Source organism: Onychomys torridus, chromosome X, assembly GCF_903995425.1.
Source record: "Onychomys torridus chromosome X, mOncTor1.1, whole genome shotgun sequence".
Classification (NCBI taxonomy): Eukaryota; Metazoa; Chordata; class Mammalia; order Rodentia; family Cricetidae; genus Onychomys; species Onychomys torridus.
In genome coordinates, this window is record NC_050466.1 from 126,475,684 (window position 1) to 126,493,538 (window position 17,855).

A 17,855-nucleotide genomic window follows, 5' to 3' on the forward strand; every position below is an offset into this window, starting at 1 on the left:
TAGCTCGCAATACATGTTCTTAACGAGCCATTTTTGCTAACTTTTTGCAATGGCCTGATTAAGTTGTGTGATCAGAACCTAGTGATTAAAAAGGATTAGGAGCTTGAATTCCAGCTCTGATAGTTAATGTGATCTTAAATGATTGACTTAATAATCCTGTTTCTCACTGGCATACAGGGATGATGATGATGATAGTAATAAACAATATAATATTGTCTAGCTTATGGAGTTCCCTGGAGGATTACATAGAGTAAGTCATGTTAAGATGCTAAGCTCAGTGCTGGTTGCATATTACTCATTCATCCATCCTTACTTCTTGGGGGGTATTGTAAATGCTGATGGGAAAGAGGATTTAGACCTTTTACTTAAGGAACTGTTAATCTGTCAGTTCCAGATTTTTACTCCATTTTCTACTCTGAAAATTCCAATACTTTGTGAGTTGTCATTTAGCTTATTTTCATGGCTCTTTTACTAAATGAGTCAGTATTAAAAGCTATGGATTTCCTTCAAACCCTGCTTTGGCCATATCTCATAATACTTGAGGATGTCTCTTTTCATTGTCCATGTTCATCAAGGTGCTGATTTGTCTCCTCCTCTATTTGATCAGTTTCCTTTCCATTTTCTTCACCATGCCTATGATGCAAGCAAGGAGGCCCTCATCAGAGGTTTATCAGATAAGCCACCTTATCTTGGACATTCAGCCTCTGCTTTATAAAATCCATTGCCTCATGCATTTTCTCCTAACCATGGAGGACAAAACTAATAGAAGACATTGGATTATTAAAGGCATGGACTGGAATAATAAGATCATTTTCCTGATTTATGAAAGATAAGGCAGCCAGACTCTTCAGGATGGCTGCAGAGCTGCAAAAAGAAGACTAATGAGAAAAATCTTCATGTTATTGGAAGACAGTGATTCTCAAACCTGAGCATCCATCAGAATCCCCTGGAGGGCCTGTCAAGGCAGAGCTTGTTGGGCAGCATCCTAGAGCTTATGATTTAGTGCCCTTGTAGTTGGGACCTAAGGCTTTGCACTTTTCCCGAGTTCTCAGGAGATGCTGCTGCTGCCAGTCTAGGGGCCACACTTTGGGAACCTCTTATTTGGGACAGTGATGAAACAACAGGCAGTCCTAGTGGGAACTGCCTTAGAGAGGAAAGAAGGAAGGAGGGAGAGACCACGGGGCTTAGGGATGCAACATCAGGCAAGATTTGGCTGAGAAATCAAAGACAACTACAAAAATACCAAGTTTCGGTGACTTAGCGCCTATGAGACTCATAGATGCAAACTCACAAAAACCTATCAGTAGAATCAGCCACATAGCATGTACTAGGAAAAGAAATGAGGTTTCTAGATTTTGTTTGCACTATGGCACTCAAGGCTAAAGTCTTCTTGTCTTGTGGAAGGAAAGCCTCTTGGAAAGCACAGGTCTGGGTTTGGTCTCTTTTCTAGAATGCAACATTTGAGTAAAGGAAGGAAATGAAGGTATAGTGGGAGGTGGAAAAGAAAGTGGAAAGGCTTTACATATTCTAGACATGAAGAACATGCCTTTGCACTGTTAAAGTATTGAATGTATATGGGAAACTAAGAACAAAAGACAAAGCAAAGGTGTAAAACAGCAGGGACCACCCAGGGCAGCTCTGGGAGCAGCTCCTGAGACAACTGGTAACAGTCTCTAAGACAGGACTTCTCAATTCCAGACAGCTGAACCTTTTTTTTGGACTCTGATGCCCTGATGTGCTGGCTGGTTCCAGCCTATTGGGAATTCTCTTACCTGCTTCTCTCCACTGGGCTTCCTGTAGCTTAGCAGAAGCTCCACAGCGCCCACCACTTCCTTGCGGATGGCATAGAGTAGTGCATCGCCCACATACACACTGTGATTCAGCAATAGCTCCATGATCTCCAAGTTCTCATTCTCAATGGCAATGAGCAGGGCACTCCTGCCCAAAGGATCCATGCAGTTGATGTTGACATTGTAGTAGATCTCGGCCTCCTGTAGTGCCTGCTTCACAGTGGCATAGTCTCCCTTCTCCACAGCATTAAGGAAGGCCTTCTCTTCAGCAGAGAGCTCAGTCTCAGCCCTCACGATTTGGAGGGGGATTCGGTCTCTGTATGGTGAGTAATTGACCTTCTTGTAGTACAGCTGGGCCATGGTTCATAGCAATTGAGAAAGCTAAGTGTGGAAAGAGAGAAAGAGAAAGATGAAAGATAGTTTTAGTTACCTGAAGGTTTCAAATGGCCACTTATTAATCTCTTTATTGGGATTTCAAAATCCCAAAGTGTTTAAATGATATCGATGTTTCCTTGTTGCTGAGGAGCAGAGTAGCAAAAAAACGAAGCTTTGGTCAGAAAGTCTTGGGCTCCAAGAGTAATTTAACACTCGGGTTGGGGATTTAGCTCAGTGTTAGAGCGTTTACCTAGCAAGCGTAAGACCCTGAGTTTGATCCTCAGTTCAAAAACAAAACAAAACAAAACAAACAAACAAAAAAACCCTAAACCACTTACCAGCTCTGTGATACTGGATAAGTTACTCAAACCTTCTACCACATTTGTTCCTAAGGTTATCTGTATTAATATTATTAGAAGTGATCATCTAGTGCTTACCAAGTCTCATGCTAGAGAATAACTCTTATCTTGAAAAGCTACTCTGATAGTTAAAGTAATTATATATTACCAAATCGCCTAAGACAGAGCACAACTTGCACTGTCCCTTCCCTCCCTCCCACCACTGAAAACATCCATAGTACTTCTTCTGCTCAGTGGTGCTAAGTTGCTGCTCACTTAGTGCCAGTTTCTTTTGATCTCTGGAGTCTGTAGGTCTTTTTTGTAATCTAATTTTCAAGATTACATTTGCCACTATTCCAGATGCACATTTCAGACTAAAATACTGTTTTAGGAGCTGAGAATACAGTTCAGTTAGTAGAATGCTTGTGTAGCATCCATAAAATCCTATGCTCGATCCTTAGCTCCACATGAGCTAGATGTGTGCATATCTGCAATCCCAAAACTCAGAGGGTAGAGGAAGGTGAAATAGAAGTTCAGGACCGTCATTGGCCACATAGTGGGTTCAAGGCTGTCCTAGGATACATGACACCATGTATTTAAAAAAGACAAAAAGAAATATATATTGTTTAGTGTTAAGTGCAGGCCTGCTCCTTGATGATGGTCATTGTAGAAGTATTGACTTCAACAGGCCAAAGCCATCTGCAAAAGAGTAAGCATGGACTCACTTTAAAGCCACCCCAATCTCTTTCTGCCACCACTCCAAACTCTGAAGCTAACAGTCTGGAGAATCAATTTGATTTGATTCTGAGAAATGAATGGTCTGTTTTGTTTCTGCCCAATCTAAGGTCAGATCACACTTAATAGAACTGATTGTAAAGTGAAAACTAAATAGGTTTTCACTGAGCTCCTGCAATGTGTTTAAATTTTCTCTGGAAGACCAAGAAAATAAAGGCACCTTTGCCTGTAACTGTAGGGAATGAATCACAGGGTAGAGCTCTTTCTTTGCAATTTACAGATCAAGTTCATTCACATTCCTCATTGACTACTTGTACTGTCCCTGTGAGGTGGGAATGATGATCCTGTTTAGGGGAGAAAATGAGATTAGAGCTATTAGCTGATTGGCTGTTCTCCCCTCAAGGTCTCCCAAGCCCCTCTGGAGTTAAGATGGCCTTATTGTAGTGCTTTTCATTAAGGGACTGTTTCAGTAGAGGAAGGAAATGGAAGTGTGATAAAGAGCCCCTTGTCTCATCTCCTGGATGTAAGAGAAGGTGTGAAACTTCCACAAACATTTACCTCACTCTTTCAGGTAATTACGTCTCATCTCCTGGATGTAAGAGAAGGCGTGAAACTTCCACAAACATTTACCTCACTCTCTCAGGTAATTACATCTCTGCTTTGGCAGGGTGAGAAGCATATATTATATCAAGTAGCATTTGCAATTCATATTCTTGTGATCTTCTGGGAAGTTAGCATTTGAAGATGACTGTTGGCTGCCTTTTGCCCTGAACAGGCCCAAATGATGAATTCTTTTTTTGTCTAGCTCTCAGAAGAGCAGGTGCTGTTTGACTCCCTAGAGAAACTCTGCTGTGTCTTTCATGACTGCACTGGTTTGTTTTTGTCGGTTGGATACAGATTCCATCACCTGGAGCGGGAGGGAGCCTTAATTGAAGACTGGCCTCTTTCACATTGGCTTGATTGCTGGGCTAATGTAAGAAGGCATGGCTCACTGTGGGTGATGCCATCTCTAGGCACTTGAGCCCAGACTGCATAAGAAAAGTAGCTGAAGCCAGGTGGTGGTGGTAAACACCTTTAATTCCAGCACTCAGGAGGCAGAGGCAGGCAGATCTCTGTGAGTTCCAGGCAAGCATGGTCTACCGAGTGAGTTCCAGGACAGCCAGGGCTACATAGAGAAACCCTGCCTAGAAAAAAAAAGAAAAGAAAAGAAAGAAAAAGAGAGGAAGAAAGAAAGGGAGGACAGAAGGAAGGAAGGAAGAAAGGAAGAAAGGAAGGAAGGAAGGAAGGAAGGAAGGAAGGAAGGAAGGAAGGAAGAAAGAAAGAAAGAAAGAAAGAAAGAAAGAAAGAAAGAAAGAAAGAAAGAAAGAAAGGAAAGTAGCTGAGCAAACTGTGGGGAGCAATCCAGTAATCAGCTTCTTCCATGCTTCCTGCTTCTGCATCTGCTTGAGTTCCTGCCCTGACTGATGGACAGTGATCAGGAAGTGTAAGATAAATAAATAATTTCTTCTCCAAGTTCTTTTTAATCATGGTGTTTATCACAGCAGCAGAAAGAAAACGAACAACTAACTACTTTCAAAGAATTTGCAGTCTGAAGGAAATTGGCACTTAGAGGAAGCACTTGCCACTGAACAGCATAGGACTGATAATACTAACTTTAGACTACCTCTCTGCCTCTATGCTGTCAACAGAAAGTGGGAGCGGAGAAGAGTGAGAGCCCCTGAAGAGAGACTCCAGAGCTCCCAGGCTTCTGTTACAGCAACTTACTTGACTGAAACACACAGCACTTCCAGTGTGCCCAGGATTCTGATAATCACTGTGTGTGTGTCGGGGTGGGGGGTGGTACCTGCACAGCAGCCACATGTTAGACTTCCTAATCAGCCTGACTCCATTCTTTCCCCCTCCACTTCTAGTTGCCCACTAATTTATTCCATGAAGCACAAATCTCATGATTTCTTGATGGTGTGTGTGTGTGTGTGTGTGTGTGTGTGTGTGTGTGTGTGTGTACATGTGCCTACGGCGGCCCAAGATTAAAATCAGATGTGTCACTCTGTGGCTGTGCACCTTATCTTTTGAGACAGGATATCTCACTGAACCTTGAACTCACTGACAAGACTTTTCCCATCAGCAAATTCCAGGGATCCTCTTGTCTTTGCCTCTGGAGTGCTGGGATTATGCACGTGAAGTGTCATGCTCAGCTCTTTTTTTTATGTGGGTGCCTGTATGGCAGACGCTTCACTTCCTGAGCCGTCTCCCCAGCCCCTCCTGCTAGTTTTCTAAAGGGATCAACACTCTTTCTGAGGCCTGCAGAGTCTTGGCTTTTGTTTACTTCTCTGACCACTTCTTAAACTACTCATCCTAGCCACCAATGTTTAACCTCACGGTGATTCTTCTGTGATGTCAAGAGGTTTCCAATCTCGAGACCTTTGATCCCAAATTCAATCTTTTTTTTTTTACCATCTCTTTCCATCTTTTAGTTCCTGCAAAATATCCCCCAGAGCTGCCCATTAATCCTCTCCCATTAGTCCCTTTACAGTCTTCTCTCTATGGGCCTGTCTTCTTCCTCTGTAATTCTTACCAAAATTTCCACTTATTTGTCTTATCAATTAATTGTTCCTTCCAAATAACCTTAAAGCTCAAGTGCATGAATAGTACCAGGTCCCCTTTTATTGGTACCCACTCCCTATCCATTGACTGGAACACCCTGGCCATTAGATCGATACTCAATGAGTAAATGAGCCAACCTTACATGCTGTTTCCCCATCTCGAGTTCTAGCCATGTTGAATCATGTTCTGAACTTGTCCTTTTCTGAGTTCTTTGCATCTGAGCATCGTCCCATTCTCTCCACTTAGCCAACTTCTCCTCATGTTTCAATACTTCCGCAATCATTAGTTCTGTTCTCTGCAAAATTTTTGCCCAATGCCTGCAAGAATTCAGCCAGTTTTTCCATTCTTTATTGATACTTCGATCACATTTCTTCAGTGATGCTGACAGCATATTTGTCTTCTTATGACTAGGGGAGCAGCGCTTAGATATCTGTATCCCCAGCACTCACACAGGTCTAGAATATGGCAGGTAGTGGTTATAGGCATTTAAGGAACAAAACCAATTGGCTGTTAGCAGAGTTAAAAACTAAGTGGGTGACACTAATTTAATGCTTTGTGATCTCAGCAAGGATTAGAGGCCTCAGAAAAGGTTTCATGGAGCAACTCTTGTGCTAATCTTTGGAGGATAAATTAAATATACAAATGTGAAGGCCATTCTGCTCCAGACAGGGAAGACTATAAGTGATGAGACTGATCAAGGCTTGGCTGAAAGATTGTTGGGGAGATCAGGGAGGGCTATCTTTCAAGCTACAGCAAGACACATGAATTAGAGGTGTAGTTCATAACCTCAGATTTCCCAACTGAGTAATGACATTAAACATTTTCCACTTGCCTCTTAAGAGGCCACAATAGAAGGAAAGGCTGGGTAAGCATTTTAGGGAGCTCTGTGACCATCTCACCAAGGGTACCACTGTGGAGGAAACAGAAGATATCCTAGGCAAAAATGAAAATGAAGGGAAAAAAACGCATTCAGTTCTCTATTATGTGCCAGGCATTATGCCGGAAGCTAGGGCAATAAAGATATAAAAATAATTATTATAGTTTTGAATGGTTAATGTTTCCTGGGCACTGTGCCAGGTGCTGGGGCTGCACCATCACTACACGATAGTGCTTCTAATAGTAGTGAATGCAGCAAGCAGCATCATTCATTGCATTCTTACTATGTGCCAGCTGCTAGGTACGTGGGTTAAAAATCATAAAGCAAGATGACACTAAACTCATGATAATTTGAGGCTTGAAGGAAGCATAATTGGATGATACATAGTCAAACTATAGTCTAGCTTTACATTTTGTCTCTTACATTTGAACTAATCTGCTGTGTTTTATTTGCAGTAAGCTGCATTAGGAGAGTCCTTGTAGAATACTTACACTGAAAAACTTGCCTTCAGAGTTTTGCTTGAGATTATGATATCACAGAATGATTCTTTTGCATTAAATCAAAGGGGCAGGCCTCCCATGGTTATCAACAAAGCATGACATATCAAATTGCAGTATGACTAAGCACTTCCCCTTGTATTAATGCTGGGGAAGGCAGTCCATTGTGAGGAATAGGTTCCCAAGAGCCAGCCAAAGCCTTAGGGACAGTCCTGCACCCATTGTTAGGAGTCCCACAAATAAACAAAGCTACACAACTGTCACATATATGCAGAGTGCCTAGGTCAGTCCCATGCAGTCTCTCTGGTTGTTGGTTCAGATTCTGTGAGTTCCTATGAACCCAGGTTAGTTGATTCTGTGGATTTTCTTGTGATGTCCTTGACCTTTGGCTCCTCCAACCCTTCCTCCCCCTCTTCAGCAGGATTCCCCCTGAGTGGGCTAATGTTTGGCTGTGGGTCTCTCCATCTGTTCTTAGGGACCTCTCTTTAGTAGCACCACCTATGGGCTGGAGAGATGGCTCAGTGGTTAAGAGCACTGGCTGCTCTTCCAGAGGTTCAGTTCCTAGCAAGTATGTGGTGGTTCCCACCCTCCATAATGAGATCTGGTGCCCTCTTCTGGCCTGTAGGCATACATGCAGGCAGAACACTATACATAATAAATAAATAAATAAATAAATAAATAAATAAATAAATAAATAAATAATCCTTTTAAGTAGCCACACCTAGGCACACTATGTGCTGAGAATGAAACAAAAGTCTCTTTCCTGTGTTACCTGTTGCTATACAGGCCCATGTTGATGTTTAATGACTTGCTACATTCTTTGAACTCTTCTAGATCCCACAATTGAAGCCACCTGACCCTCACAGCTTTTACCTCACTTCAGATAGATAAAGTTCTCTTCTCCATATGCTTTCTACTAGTCTCTCTTTACCCTTATTCAGGTGATGATGGGAGTGTCTGGAGACTCTTGAGGATCTGTTATTAGGAAGATTGCTTCCTGCTGCTCTTTACATTTAGACTTGCTAGATTGCTCTTCATTAACTTAAGGAAAATGTTGGGGTCTGTTCTTAATAAGAAAAAAAATCAGCCTGTATTTTATGCCATTTTGCCAGTAAGCCCCATTGCCAGTGGAGTCCCCCAAGAATGAAAGATTAAGACTTCTCTAACAAGCTGTCTCAGAGGGCTTATCATGTTCCCTCTTTCCGTTGATGCTGGCCAGAGGAGTTTGTCTAATGGCATCTGTGACATTTGTGGGCTTAAATTATGTGATTTAAGGAGCTAAATCGATGGACTGGGCAGAAGGCCAGAGTATAAAGTCGACTTGCCAAATCCCAGCCTAGATCACTGCCCAGCACAGGGCTTTTTCTGTGAGGAAGAGGGTCTGGCTTTCCACCTAACTAAAAAATGTGCTTTGTCAGAGGAATCTGGTATCTGCACACTGGTTAGATGGTGGCCAGATGAATTGGGGCTTTACTCTATGACCTCTCACCATTATCGATGCTGAGTGTCCAATAGTAGATGCCTTCATTGACATTCTGATGCAAAGAAATTTAATCTTACAAATTTTTGCCATCTAAGGTATGGATACCTGACAAAGAATCTTATATGTCAAACACTGTAATGTCTATAGTACAAATTTCATCGGTCAAAGCCCTATTGTGAACTAGTCAGAGGAAGGTTGTGGGGTGTTGATTGTCAGAGCATTTTGGCTTCTTTCCAACTACCATTTTGCTCAATTCCTAGTTTGATGTGATTTATTTACTCTTGGATTTTTGAGACAGGATTTCACTTGCAGTTTGGGTAGATCTTTAACTTATTGCCCTACCTTAGGCCCTTGAATGCTGGAATTATAGATAAGACTCACCACTCTCAGTTCAAACTTCCTACACATTAAAGTAGTAACACTAGTCTTTCTCTGTCAAGGTCATAGGACAACTTTACTGCAAAATGTTCTACACACCATCTATAATATTCTCCAGCCAAATGAAAAGGTTCCTATGACAATGTCCTTGTTTTTGACTATGTGGTTAATGAGCACCTATACTGATAGGAAACTAATCTCTCTCTCTTTCTGAAACCACATTCCTACAATTTTCAGTTCCCAGCACTAGTTCTCTCTAGAGCAATGTCCAAAAAACCCATTTTTTTTCTTCGACTGATGGCCTGGAAATATTTGATGTCAGTAATCATGCTTTCTTCTGTCCAATTATTTCCTTACCTCGAATTAATAGTCTGTTTCTTAACGTTATGGTAGTATCCAATCATTTTTGATTATGTTTAAGGTCTGCTTCATGAGATGGAACCCATACCTGACATAGCCTAAGTGGACAAGAACCTGTGACTAGATAGATCATGGGCCCTAGTGGAAAACCCAATAATATTTTCTGCTAAAGGAACATAGCAATAAGTGATTCCCAATGACATATTTTTGTAGCATGAATCTTACAGGTCTTATTAATAAGAACAAATCTGAGGCCAGTTATTTGGGTGAATGCTGGAAGATCAGAGACACAGAACAAGTCACAGCTACCTCACCTTGCCAGTTCCTCAGCTGGTCTTATTTCCTCAGACTGGAAGCTTCTGAGTCCTCATCCACATGAATCTCAGCTGAACTGTGCTGCTCCAAAGCCTGAATGCTTAACCAGCCAAATGCTTCTAGTTTCTGGTCTTCACGCCTTATATATCTTTCTACTTTCTGCCATCACTCCCTGGAATTAAAGGCTGGATTTCTGGGATTAAACGCTTGTGTCACCATGCCAGGCTGTTTCTAATGTGGTCTTGAACTCAGAGATCCAGAGGTATTTCTGTCTCTGGAATGTTAGGACTAAAGGCGTGTGCTACCACTGCCTATCCTCTTGTTTAATATTGTGGCTGTCCTGTTCTCTGACCCCAGATAAGTTTATTAGCCTGCACAGTATTTTTGGGAACACAATACCACATATTTCTATACCAATAGATGAGAACATCTCTGTTTCCTCATTGGAGAAGCCAATGGCCACATATTGTTTACTATTTTAGCACTTAGCTAAATATAAATACCGTATGAACAATAACTTTATAATCATGTTTATTTGACTATTCTCAGAAGCTGATACATAGTAAGGATAAAGATGGGGAAATGGTCTGTTGGCAGAACTGTGCTTTTGTTTGTATATATACCCCCACCATAAAGCCATGCCCTTATGCTAGAAGCAACTCCCTCACCATACAGAGTCTTAATTACTGTAAAGCTAAACCAATATTGGTAATTTTGTTTCTTTGGGGAGGGTAAAGCTAGATTTGGGAATTTTTTTGTAATTCTGGCCAATGAGAAGTTCTGAAAGCTTATTTCCTTTCCCCACTCCCAATGTTGTCATTTGCATGTGATTCCAAAGACTTCGGTAGCCATTATGTGCAGAAAGCCAAACATTAAGGGGTGCAGCCCACATGGTAAGGATGCCATAAGTTAGGCCTTTGAACTAGTCCCCAGGAGTCCTCAACTTCTGCACTTTCAGATGTTTAAGATGATTGCTTGCTTTTGCTAATCTACTTTTATTCAATTTTGTTAAAAGGACTTAAAAAAAATTCAAATGATATCATTTTCTCAAATAAAAATTACCAAAATGAAATCTCTTAGAGATAGAAAATCTAAACAATAGTTTTATTAAAATACTCTGAAATATCTACCTATTAAAAGCCACTCAGTTCAGATGATTTTATATCTGTGTATAGAACCTAAAAAATACACCTGATTTTCTTGATAGTAAGAATATTTTAAAAAAGAATATTTCAGATCTCAAAAAGAATGAGCACTCTCTAATTCTGTGGGCCTAGAATAAACTAATGTTCAAACATAATAAAAATGCCCTTAAATAAAAACTATATACCAACTTTAATCATGACAAGAACCCTCAAGAATTCTAAATAAAATATTAGCAGCCAGTACTCATTACTTAAAAAACCTAAGTAAAATTATGAAGGAAGTAAAATAATTCTATGAAATTTATTATTCCAAATGAATAATAAATCCAACAATTTATGAAATATTAAGCTCATAGCTATTAAAATCCAACAACAACATAAAGATGGTACTGTAAGTACTGATATTCAATTTTTAAATTCTAAGTTATATATTGGGAAGCACATGAAACTATTATAAATATTTGGACAGAAATAAAAAGTATGTTTATATACACAGAATATACACATATAAGAAAATATCCAAGAAACTAACAAAAATCTGTTAGAAATACAAGAAATTTTGATAAGGTGACAAAATATAAGAAAATTATTACCATCATTTAGAAATTAATGTGAAAACATCCAGTTCATCATATGAACATCATGTAAGGATTCTTGAGAGTAAATTTAATAAAAAGGAATACTACTCATGTAACAAAGTTATTGGAGAGTATAAAATAAGGTCTAAGGGAATTGGGAAATATATTATTGAATAGACAGATTTTATCTACAAAGTACAATTTTCTATATTAGGGTATACATTTAAAAAGGTATCAATATTCAGGATTTATAGAGAACTGGACAAAAGTGATGTTTAAATGGAATGATAAATGTATAAAAATTATATAAAAATTTTGAGCAAAGTGAAGAAAAGATACCATCAAAAACAGTGCAATAAGGAATTTCAATTGCCATTCCACTAAACATCAACCAGTCTGACAGAAATATCCCTGTGTTGCACTCCCAGACCTAGCTCTGTTCACCCAGCGCAAACATTGACCTAGTCTGGTGAGTTCCCTAGAACCTTGCTTGCTAGCACCCTTCCCAGTCTGCTAGGCTTCACTCTGCTCATGCACTTTGTGCATTAGTTCAGCCATGGCTGCCCCAGATTCCGACCCACCTGCGCCATCCCCCACATTACCAGAAAGCCCAGTTTGAGCTGATCATGCAACCCAGCCTGGTGACCAACTTGGCTTTCTTCCTGCTTTCTCACTTCTCACATTTCCCAGGCCTATCTCGGAAAGCACAGCTAGCTCAGCACCCAGGCAGATCCAGCAAGAAGTCACATTTGCATGTTTCCTTGGTTACTGCTTCTCTCCCTCCAATCAAAAATCAACACTGAGTATCTGAAGGATTGACCGATCAACATTTGATAAATAAAATGAATCTGTACATTCGAGAAGTACTTAATGATGCTAACTGTAACTTCTAAGGTAAACATTAAGAAAATAACAAAAGCCAGACATGGTGGCTCACACCTTTAATCCCAGAACACTGGAGGCAGAGGCAGCAGATTTCTGTGATTTTGAGGCCAGCCTGGTCTACATAGTGAATTCCAAGACAGTGAGAGCTACATAGTGAGACCCTGACTTAAAAAATGAGAGGGACAGAGACAGAGAGAAAGAGAGAGAAGAGAAGTAGGGAAAGGAGGAAGAGAGAAAATAGCTAAAAATACCCAGAAAAGGAAATGAGAAAAACAGGCCATACTGAATCGGGGAAGAAATACTGTGGAAAACAAAATAGAAAATAAGTATTAGATATGCAGAAGGCCAGTGATTACAGCTTAAAGGATCTGGATAAGGGAAACAAAAGATGAGTTTTAGGATGTTAGGAGGAGAAATCTAGTCAGTATTTGGAACTGAGCACTGAGAACTACAGAGATAGACTCCCAGCCAGCAGTATATTGTTCAAAGGTTCTCTGCTTTTGCTGTACATTAGAACCACTTGAAGAGTATTAAAAAGTCTCATGCCTGGTCACCCACCCCTTACATTAACATTTTAAATTAGCCCCCTAAGTGAATGTAATAAGCATCTGAGACTGATCACCATCATTATAAATGGTACCAAGTGCTGTTGGTAGTGAATGCAGTCATCATAGAGAACAGAAAGGATTAGAACTGTTGAGAAAGTTTCTATAGAGGATGGAGAAAGGCCTAGATCTGTATTTTCAAGCACAGTACCCATGAACTACATATGAATATTTACATTTAAAGAAATAATTCAGTCCCTCAGTTGAATGGCCACATTTCATTTCACTTTTTTATTTTATTTTTGTTACTAGTTAAAAATTTTCATTTATTTTACATCCCGATCACAGTTTTCCCTCCCTCCTCTCTTCCCATCCCCTCCACCTTCCTTCAACACCCCCCATCCACTTGTCCTCTGTCTCTTTCAAAAAAGTACAGACCTCCCATGGGTGTCAACAAAGCATGGCACATCAAGCTGAGGCAGGACCAAGCTGGGAGGGGCAACTCAGCTTCCAGAATAGGTTCCCAAAAGCCAGCTTAAGCTCTAGGGACAGGTCCTGATCCCACTGATGGGAGCCCCACAAAAAGACCAAGCTACACAACTGTCACACACATACAGAGGGAACAGGTCGGTCCCATACAGGCTTCCTAGTACCAGCCACGTTTTAAACACGTAATAGCCACATGTAGCTCATGATACTATCCTGGACACTGAAGAAATAGAACGTTTTCATGCTTGTTGACCTAAATGCTTCTTTCACTTCTGAAGTGTCTATAGTAAAGAAGACTCTTCCAATTCTAGGAAAAATGCACAGTGTATATGATCAAATTTGGGTCCTTTAATTTGTATAACACATTTTTATGGCTTTGGGTGTGTATAGACTACACTTATAAACGCAGGATATTTCTTCTATTTGGTAATGTCCAGGAAAGTTTTGTCACACCACTGGAAGCTGGATTAAATCAGTACTATTCACTTTCACTAGAGTGAAAACATGAGCAAAAATATATATTTTCTCCCTCAAGTCACTCAGCTGCACAGGGGACTTTAAATTTGTTGCTCAAAACTCATTATTACTATGTTTTCATGATGTTCTTTGAAAGCAGTCAGGGCAAAGACAGAGAGCAATGATGCCCATTGTAGAAAATAAAAGGCAGTATAATTGGTTAAAAGTCTTGCATCTGGTTATTAGTCTGTGAGTTGCTTTTATCCTTGATTGTGTAGATCATGACAAATCAGTGTCTGTCTTCTTTCGCTGACCCCTTAACTTCAAAATCTGAAGGGACAATGTTCACACAGCAGTATATTGGTAACATCTCTTTAAATGGTGCAGAGAGACTTCTTAAAAATTGTGATAACAATTAGAGAATATAGGCAAAAGGTACATGGGAGTTCTTTAGATATTTTTTGCAACTTCTCTACGTCTATGAAATGATTTAAAAATAAAAAATTAGAAAAATGTATGCATATGATCAAATTATGAACACTTTCTCAAAAAATTCAAATGGTATTTAAAATAACCCTTTCTCTTTCCTCTCTGTGTGTGGTTAATGTGGTCATTCCTATGCAGTGTTTTTACTTAATATTTTGTAGGAATTTTTCATACATTGCTTCCTACATTAACATTTTCTGTATCTTTATCCTTCTCAGCACCATTTTCCCTTGTAGGAGAGTGTCCTCGATTTAAGATTGAGATAATGTGTATCACACTGTCACATATTAACACTAACATATCATGCTAAATGGCTGTATGATAGTTCATTAGTCTTAAAAATGACTATTCTCCATTTTGAAGACACTTAAGTTTGTATCCATTTATGTCCATTGTTATAAATTAGGATTTGATATATACATACATTTATAAAATCTTTACATATATTCACAATTTTTCCAGTATAGCTTCCCAGAAGTCGAATTACTAGGGTAATTTTTAAAAAACTCTTACTTCATATTGATGAATGGCCTGATACTGGTTTTCTTTATCAACAATGGCTTCTAAGAGGGGAGAAAACACAAGAAACCCCAGGAAACAGCTTGACCCTGTTTTTTTTTCCATGTTCAACATGAATGATAGTTCAAAGTTTGTTCTTTCTCAAATGTTCCAAGACTCTGTGCTGTTTTAACAAATGGACACTTTGTCATGAATGAAATACATTTAAGAGTTTTCAACATATGTCACTTTCATCTCATGAAGATGAAACATTTCGAGCCCTTCAGCTGATGCCTATCATTCCCCATAGTCACAAAGAATCAGCTCTGTTTCACGGTGGGATATTACAAAATGGGTTCTGGATTTTAACAGTTCTGTTTTCTACCATTTTCTGTTTTTGTTTTAATACAGGGTCTCAGGTAGTCCCAGCTGACCTTTAATTTAGTATATAGAATGGCCTGAACTCCCAATGGCTGAGCATCCACATCTTTACTACCATATCATGCAATTTTTTCACATCTAAAAAAAAAAAATCCCGAAACACAGAAGAGGTCAATGCCTTGAGCATAGCTGTCACTAAACAAAATCCTAAAGATTAAGATTAAGTTAAATTAAGTTGATGATAGTTAGGAAAATAAATAGAAGACTAGAACCTGTGTTGAAAGTTTAAGGTTGGGTAGGATTTAAATAGACAGCTGCAGGAGCTGTGAGAATATCTTTGTATCGGAAATCCAGGGTAGGAATTTACATGGTCTTTGGTAAGGCTACATGTGAAAGGGAAGGAAATAATATAGGAAGAGGTGAGATGCATCCAGCTATGTGCTGGAAGATATTGAAAATCTAGTTGAGAAGCTAGAAATCAAGAAAGATGTGTAAAGTGATTCCAATAGCTATGCCAAAGGAGAACTACGGTGTGACAGAATACAACTTTTGCTACAAATGAAGGGAACCCATCTAGAATGGAAATGCGAAGTTTAGAGTTACTTCAGAGGAAGCATAAAACAGGACTTGATAACAGACGAGAGGACATGAGACACAGAAGAAGCACAAGATGACACTGAAGTCTATGCTTAGGATTGAGAGGATTACTTTCTGAGTAACTAAGGCAGTAAGCAGATTACCAGGTCCCTAATATTGTCAAGGTAAACTGAGTTTCTGTTAAAGAGATTCTATTTCTTCCTGACTTCCATTATTACCTCAAAGATGCTTATTTCATTCTTTTGGTCTTCACTTGGCAGTGGATCTTTACATTTCTCTTTGTTTCTCTGTCCCAGAGGGTTCTGCTGAGTAATGATTGTAAATGCTTAAATGCACACAGGAAGTTCTGCTGAGTGCTCCCTTATAAATGCAATCACTTTCCATGTAACTGCTTTGTAACTTTCTCATTTTGCATATTGGGTTCTCTAAAACTAGGTCAACCTTGTTCTTACTCAAAGAAGTTTAGTTTCATACAAGGTTATGTTTCTCACAAAACATTTTAATTCTTTCCTTCCTTGCTTGGCCCAACATGCAACATTTGAATTTGGAATGTCATAATAGTATAGCTTCAAAACCAAAAGATAAAAACACAGTGACTTAGATGGAAAGATTAGTGTATGTTTCTATGTGTCAAATAATGCAAATAAAGAGTACATTCTAGAAATGGTTCTAGTCTCAGCTCTTCACTCACTTGAAGGGTGAATTCAGCTAAGACTTTATGTCTCCATTGTCTTCACTATAGTTTGAAGAAGATAAGGAAAACACTTGTTAAGATCAATGCCAGGCCTAAAGTCAACTACTCATTAATGTAATAAATGTTTTCAAAGCATTAGCAACATTTATAGTACTTGGAGTGCACTGGGTTATGTGCAGCACCAAGGGAGGGCATAATTGTCAGTTACTTACATACTTAATATAGAATGGTAAACAGGATAATTCAGGCCCAAAGATTGAAGGCCAAACTATCAATCAGTGTATGCCTTTCTTACTGATTAAATATATTAGATAATCCAGATAGAGTTCCCATTCCTCTGTACTGAGTTCTGTCAAATATCATGAGCCTTGTGAAAAGTTAGAACATAACTAGCCAAAAAGAAGGGGTTACTTTGATTTTTTGTGGTTTGTGACTGTAGCCTTTCAGTGCCGACTTCCACAAATAGCAGTCATTTTGCTCTGAGCCATTTTAATGGATCATTGTGACCTTTGATTTGCATCATAAGAGGAGCCAGACAAGGTCTTTCTTCTAGTTGAGTCTAAGTATTACTTTGTTAGAAGAGATATTTCCCTCCTTTGTCCCTTTCAAGATTGAATATTATGCCTATTATCTCTATTATTAATGTAACTTATAATACTGGCTGTTATCCAGCAATAACTTCAGCATTTCTCACACTGGATGGCAGATCACATGTGAGTCAGAATGCTCTCTATAGGCCCCATATAATTACTGCTGTAGGCTTATTCCATTTTTTAAGCATTTCACTTAGTTCTTCAATATGCACTCAACCTTATATAAATAGAAGAAACTAACATGTACAATAGCTTGCTTACCAAGTGTCTTATATCCTGATTCCTCCTCCTCTTCCTCTTGTGTTATATTTCTAGTTAGATATCCAGTCTGTACCCTGTTCTTTTCATTAAATGATGACGTAAACTGTTCTTATTGGCTGCAAACTTTGGATTCTTTTCAGTTTCTTTCCCTCTCTCATGAATTATTTTAGGTTACAGTTGCCTTGTCTTGTATCTCCTGTCCTTTATACCACCTCTTTGCTGTGGGAAAGTATCTTTTGTAAGTGAGATTGAGTCAATATGTAATAAACTCTCATATGACTATAGGATATTTTTACTATCACTTTAAAATACAAGCACAAGTATAAGACCATGATAAAAATCAACCCAAACCACCAATGACACAGTATATGCTAGTAGTCACTACAGGACTATGAGAAATTTATAATTAAAAACCCCCAAGTAGGCAAAATTCTAGCCATGAGCTTAATTGTTTTCCATTCATGTACATAAATTAATGACTCCCTCATGTTTCTT

The 17,855-nt window shown here is 39.2% G+C and overlaps 1 protein-coding gene across 2 annotated transcripts in view; it reads right to left on the reverse strand.

Moving 5' to 3' along the window:
- Trpc5 (transient receptor potential cation channel subfamily C member 5) overlaps nucleotides 1–17,855 on the reverse strand; it is a 258,290-nt gene that overhangs the window by 133,489 nt on the left and 106,946 nt on the right. For both annotated transcript variants that reach the window (XM_036174433.1, XM_036174432.1), the window contains one exon: nucleotides 1,773–2,171. In XM_036174433.1, coding sequence (XP_036030326.1) covers nucleotides 1,773–2,150 — 378 coding nt within the window. In that variant the 5' untranslated portion in view covers nucleotides 2,151–2,171. The remainder of the gene's footprint in view (nucleotides 1–1,772; nucleotides 2,172–17,855) is intronic.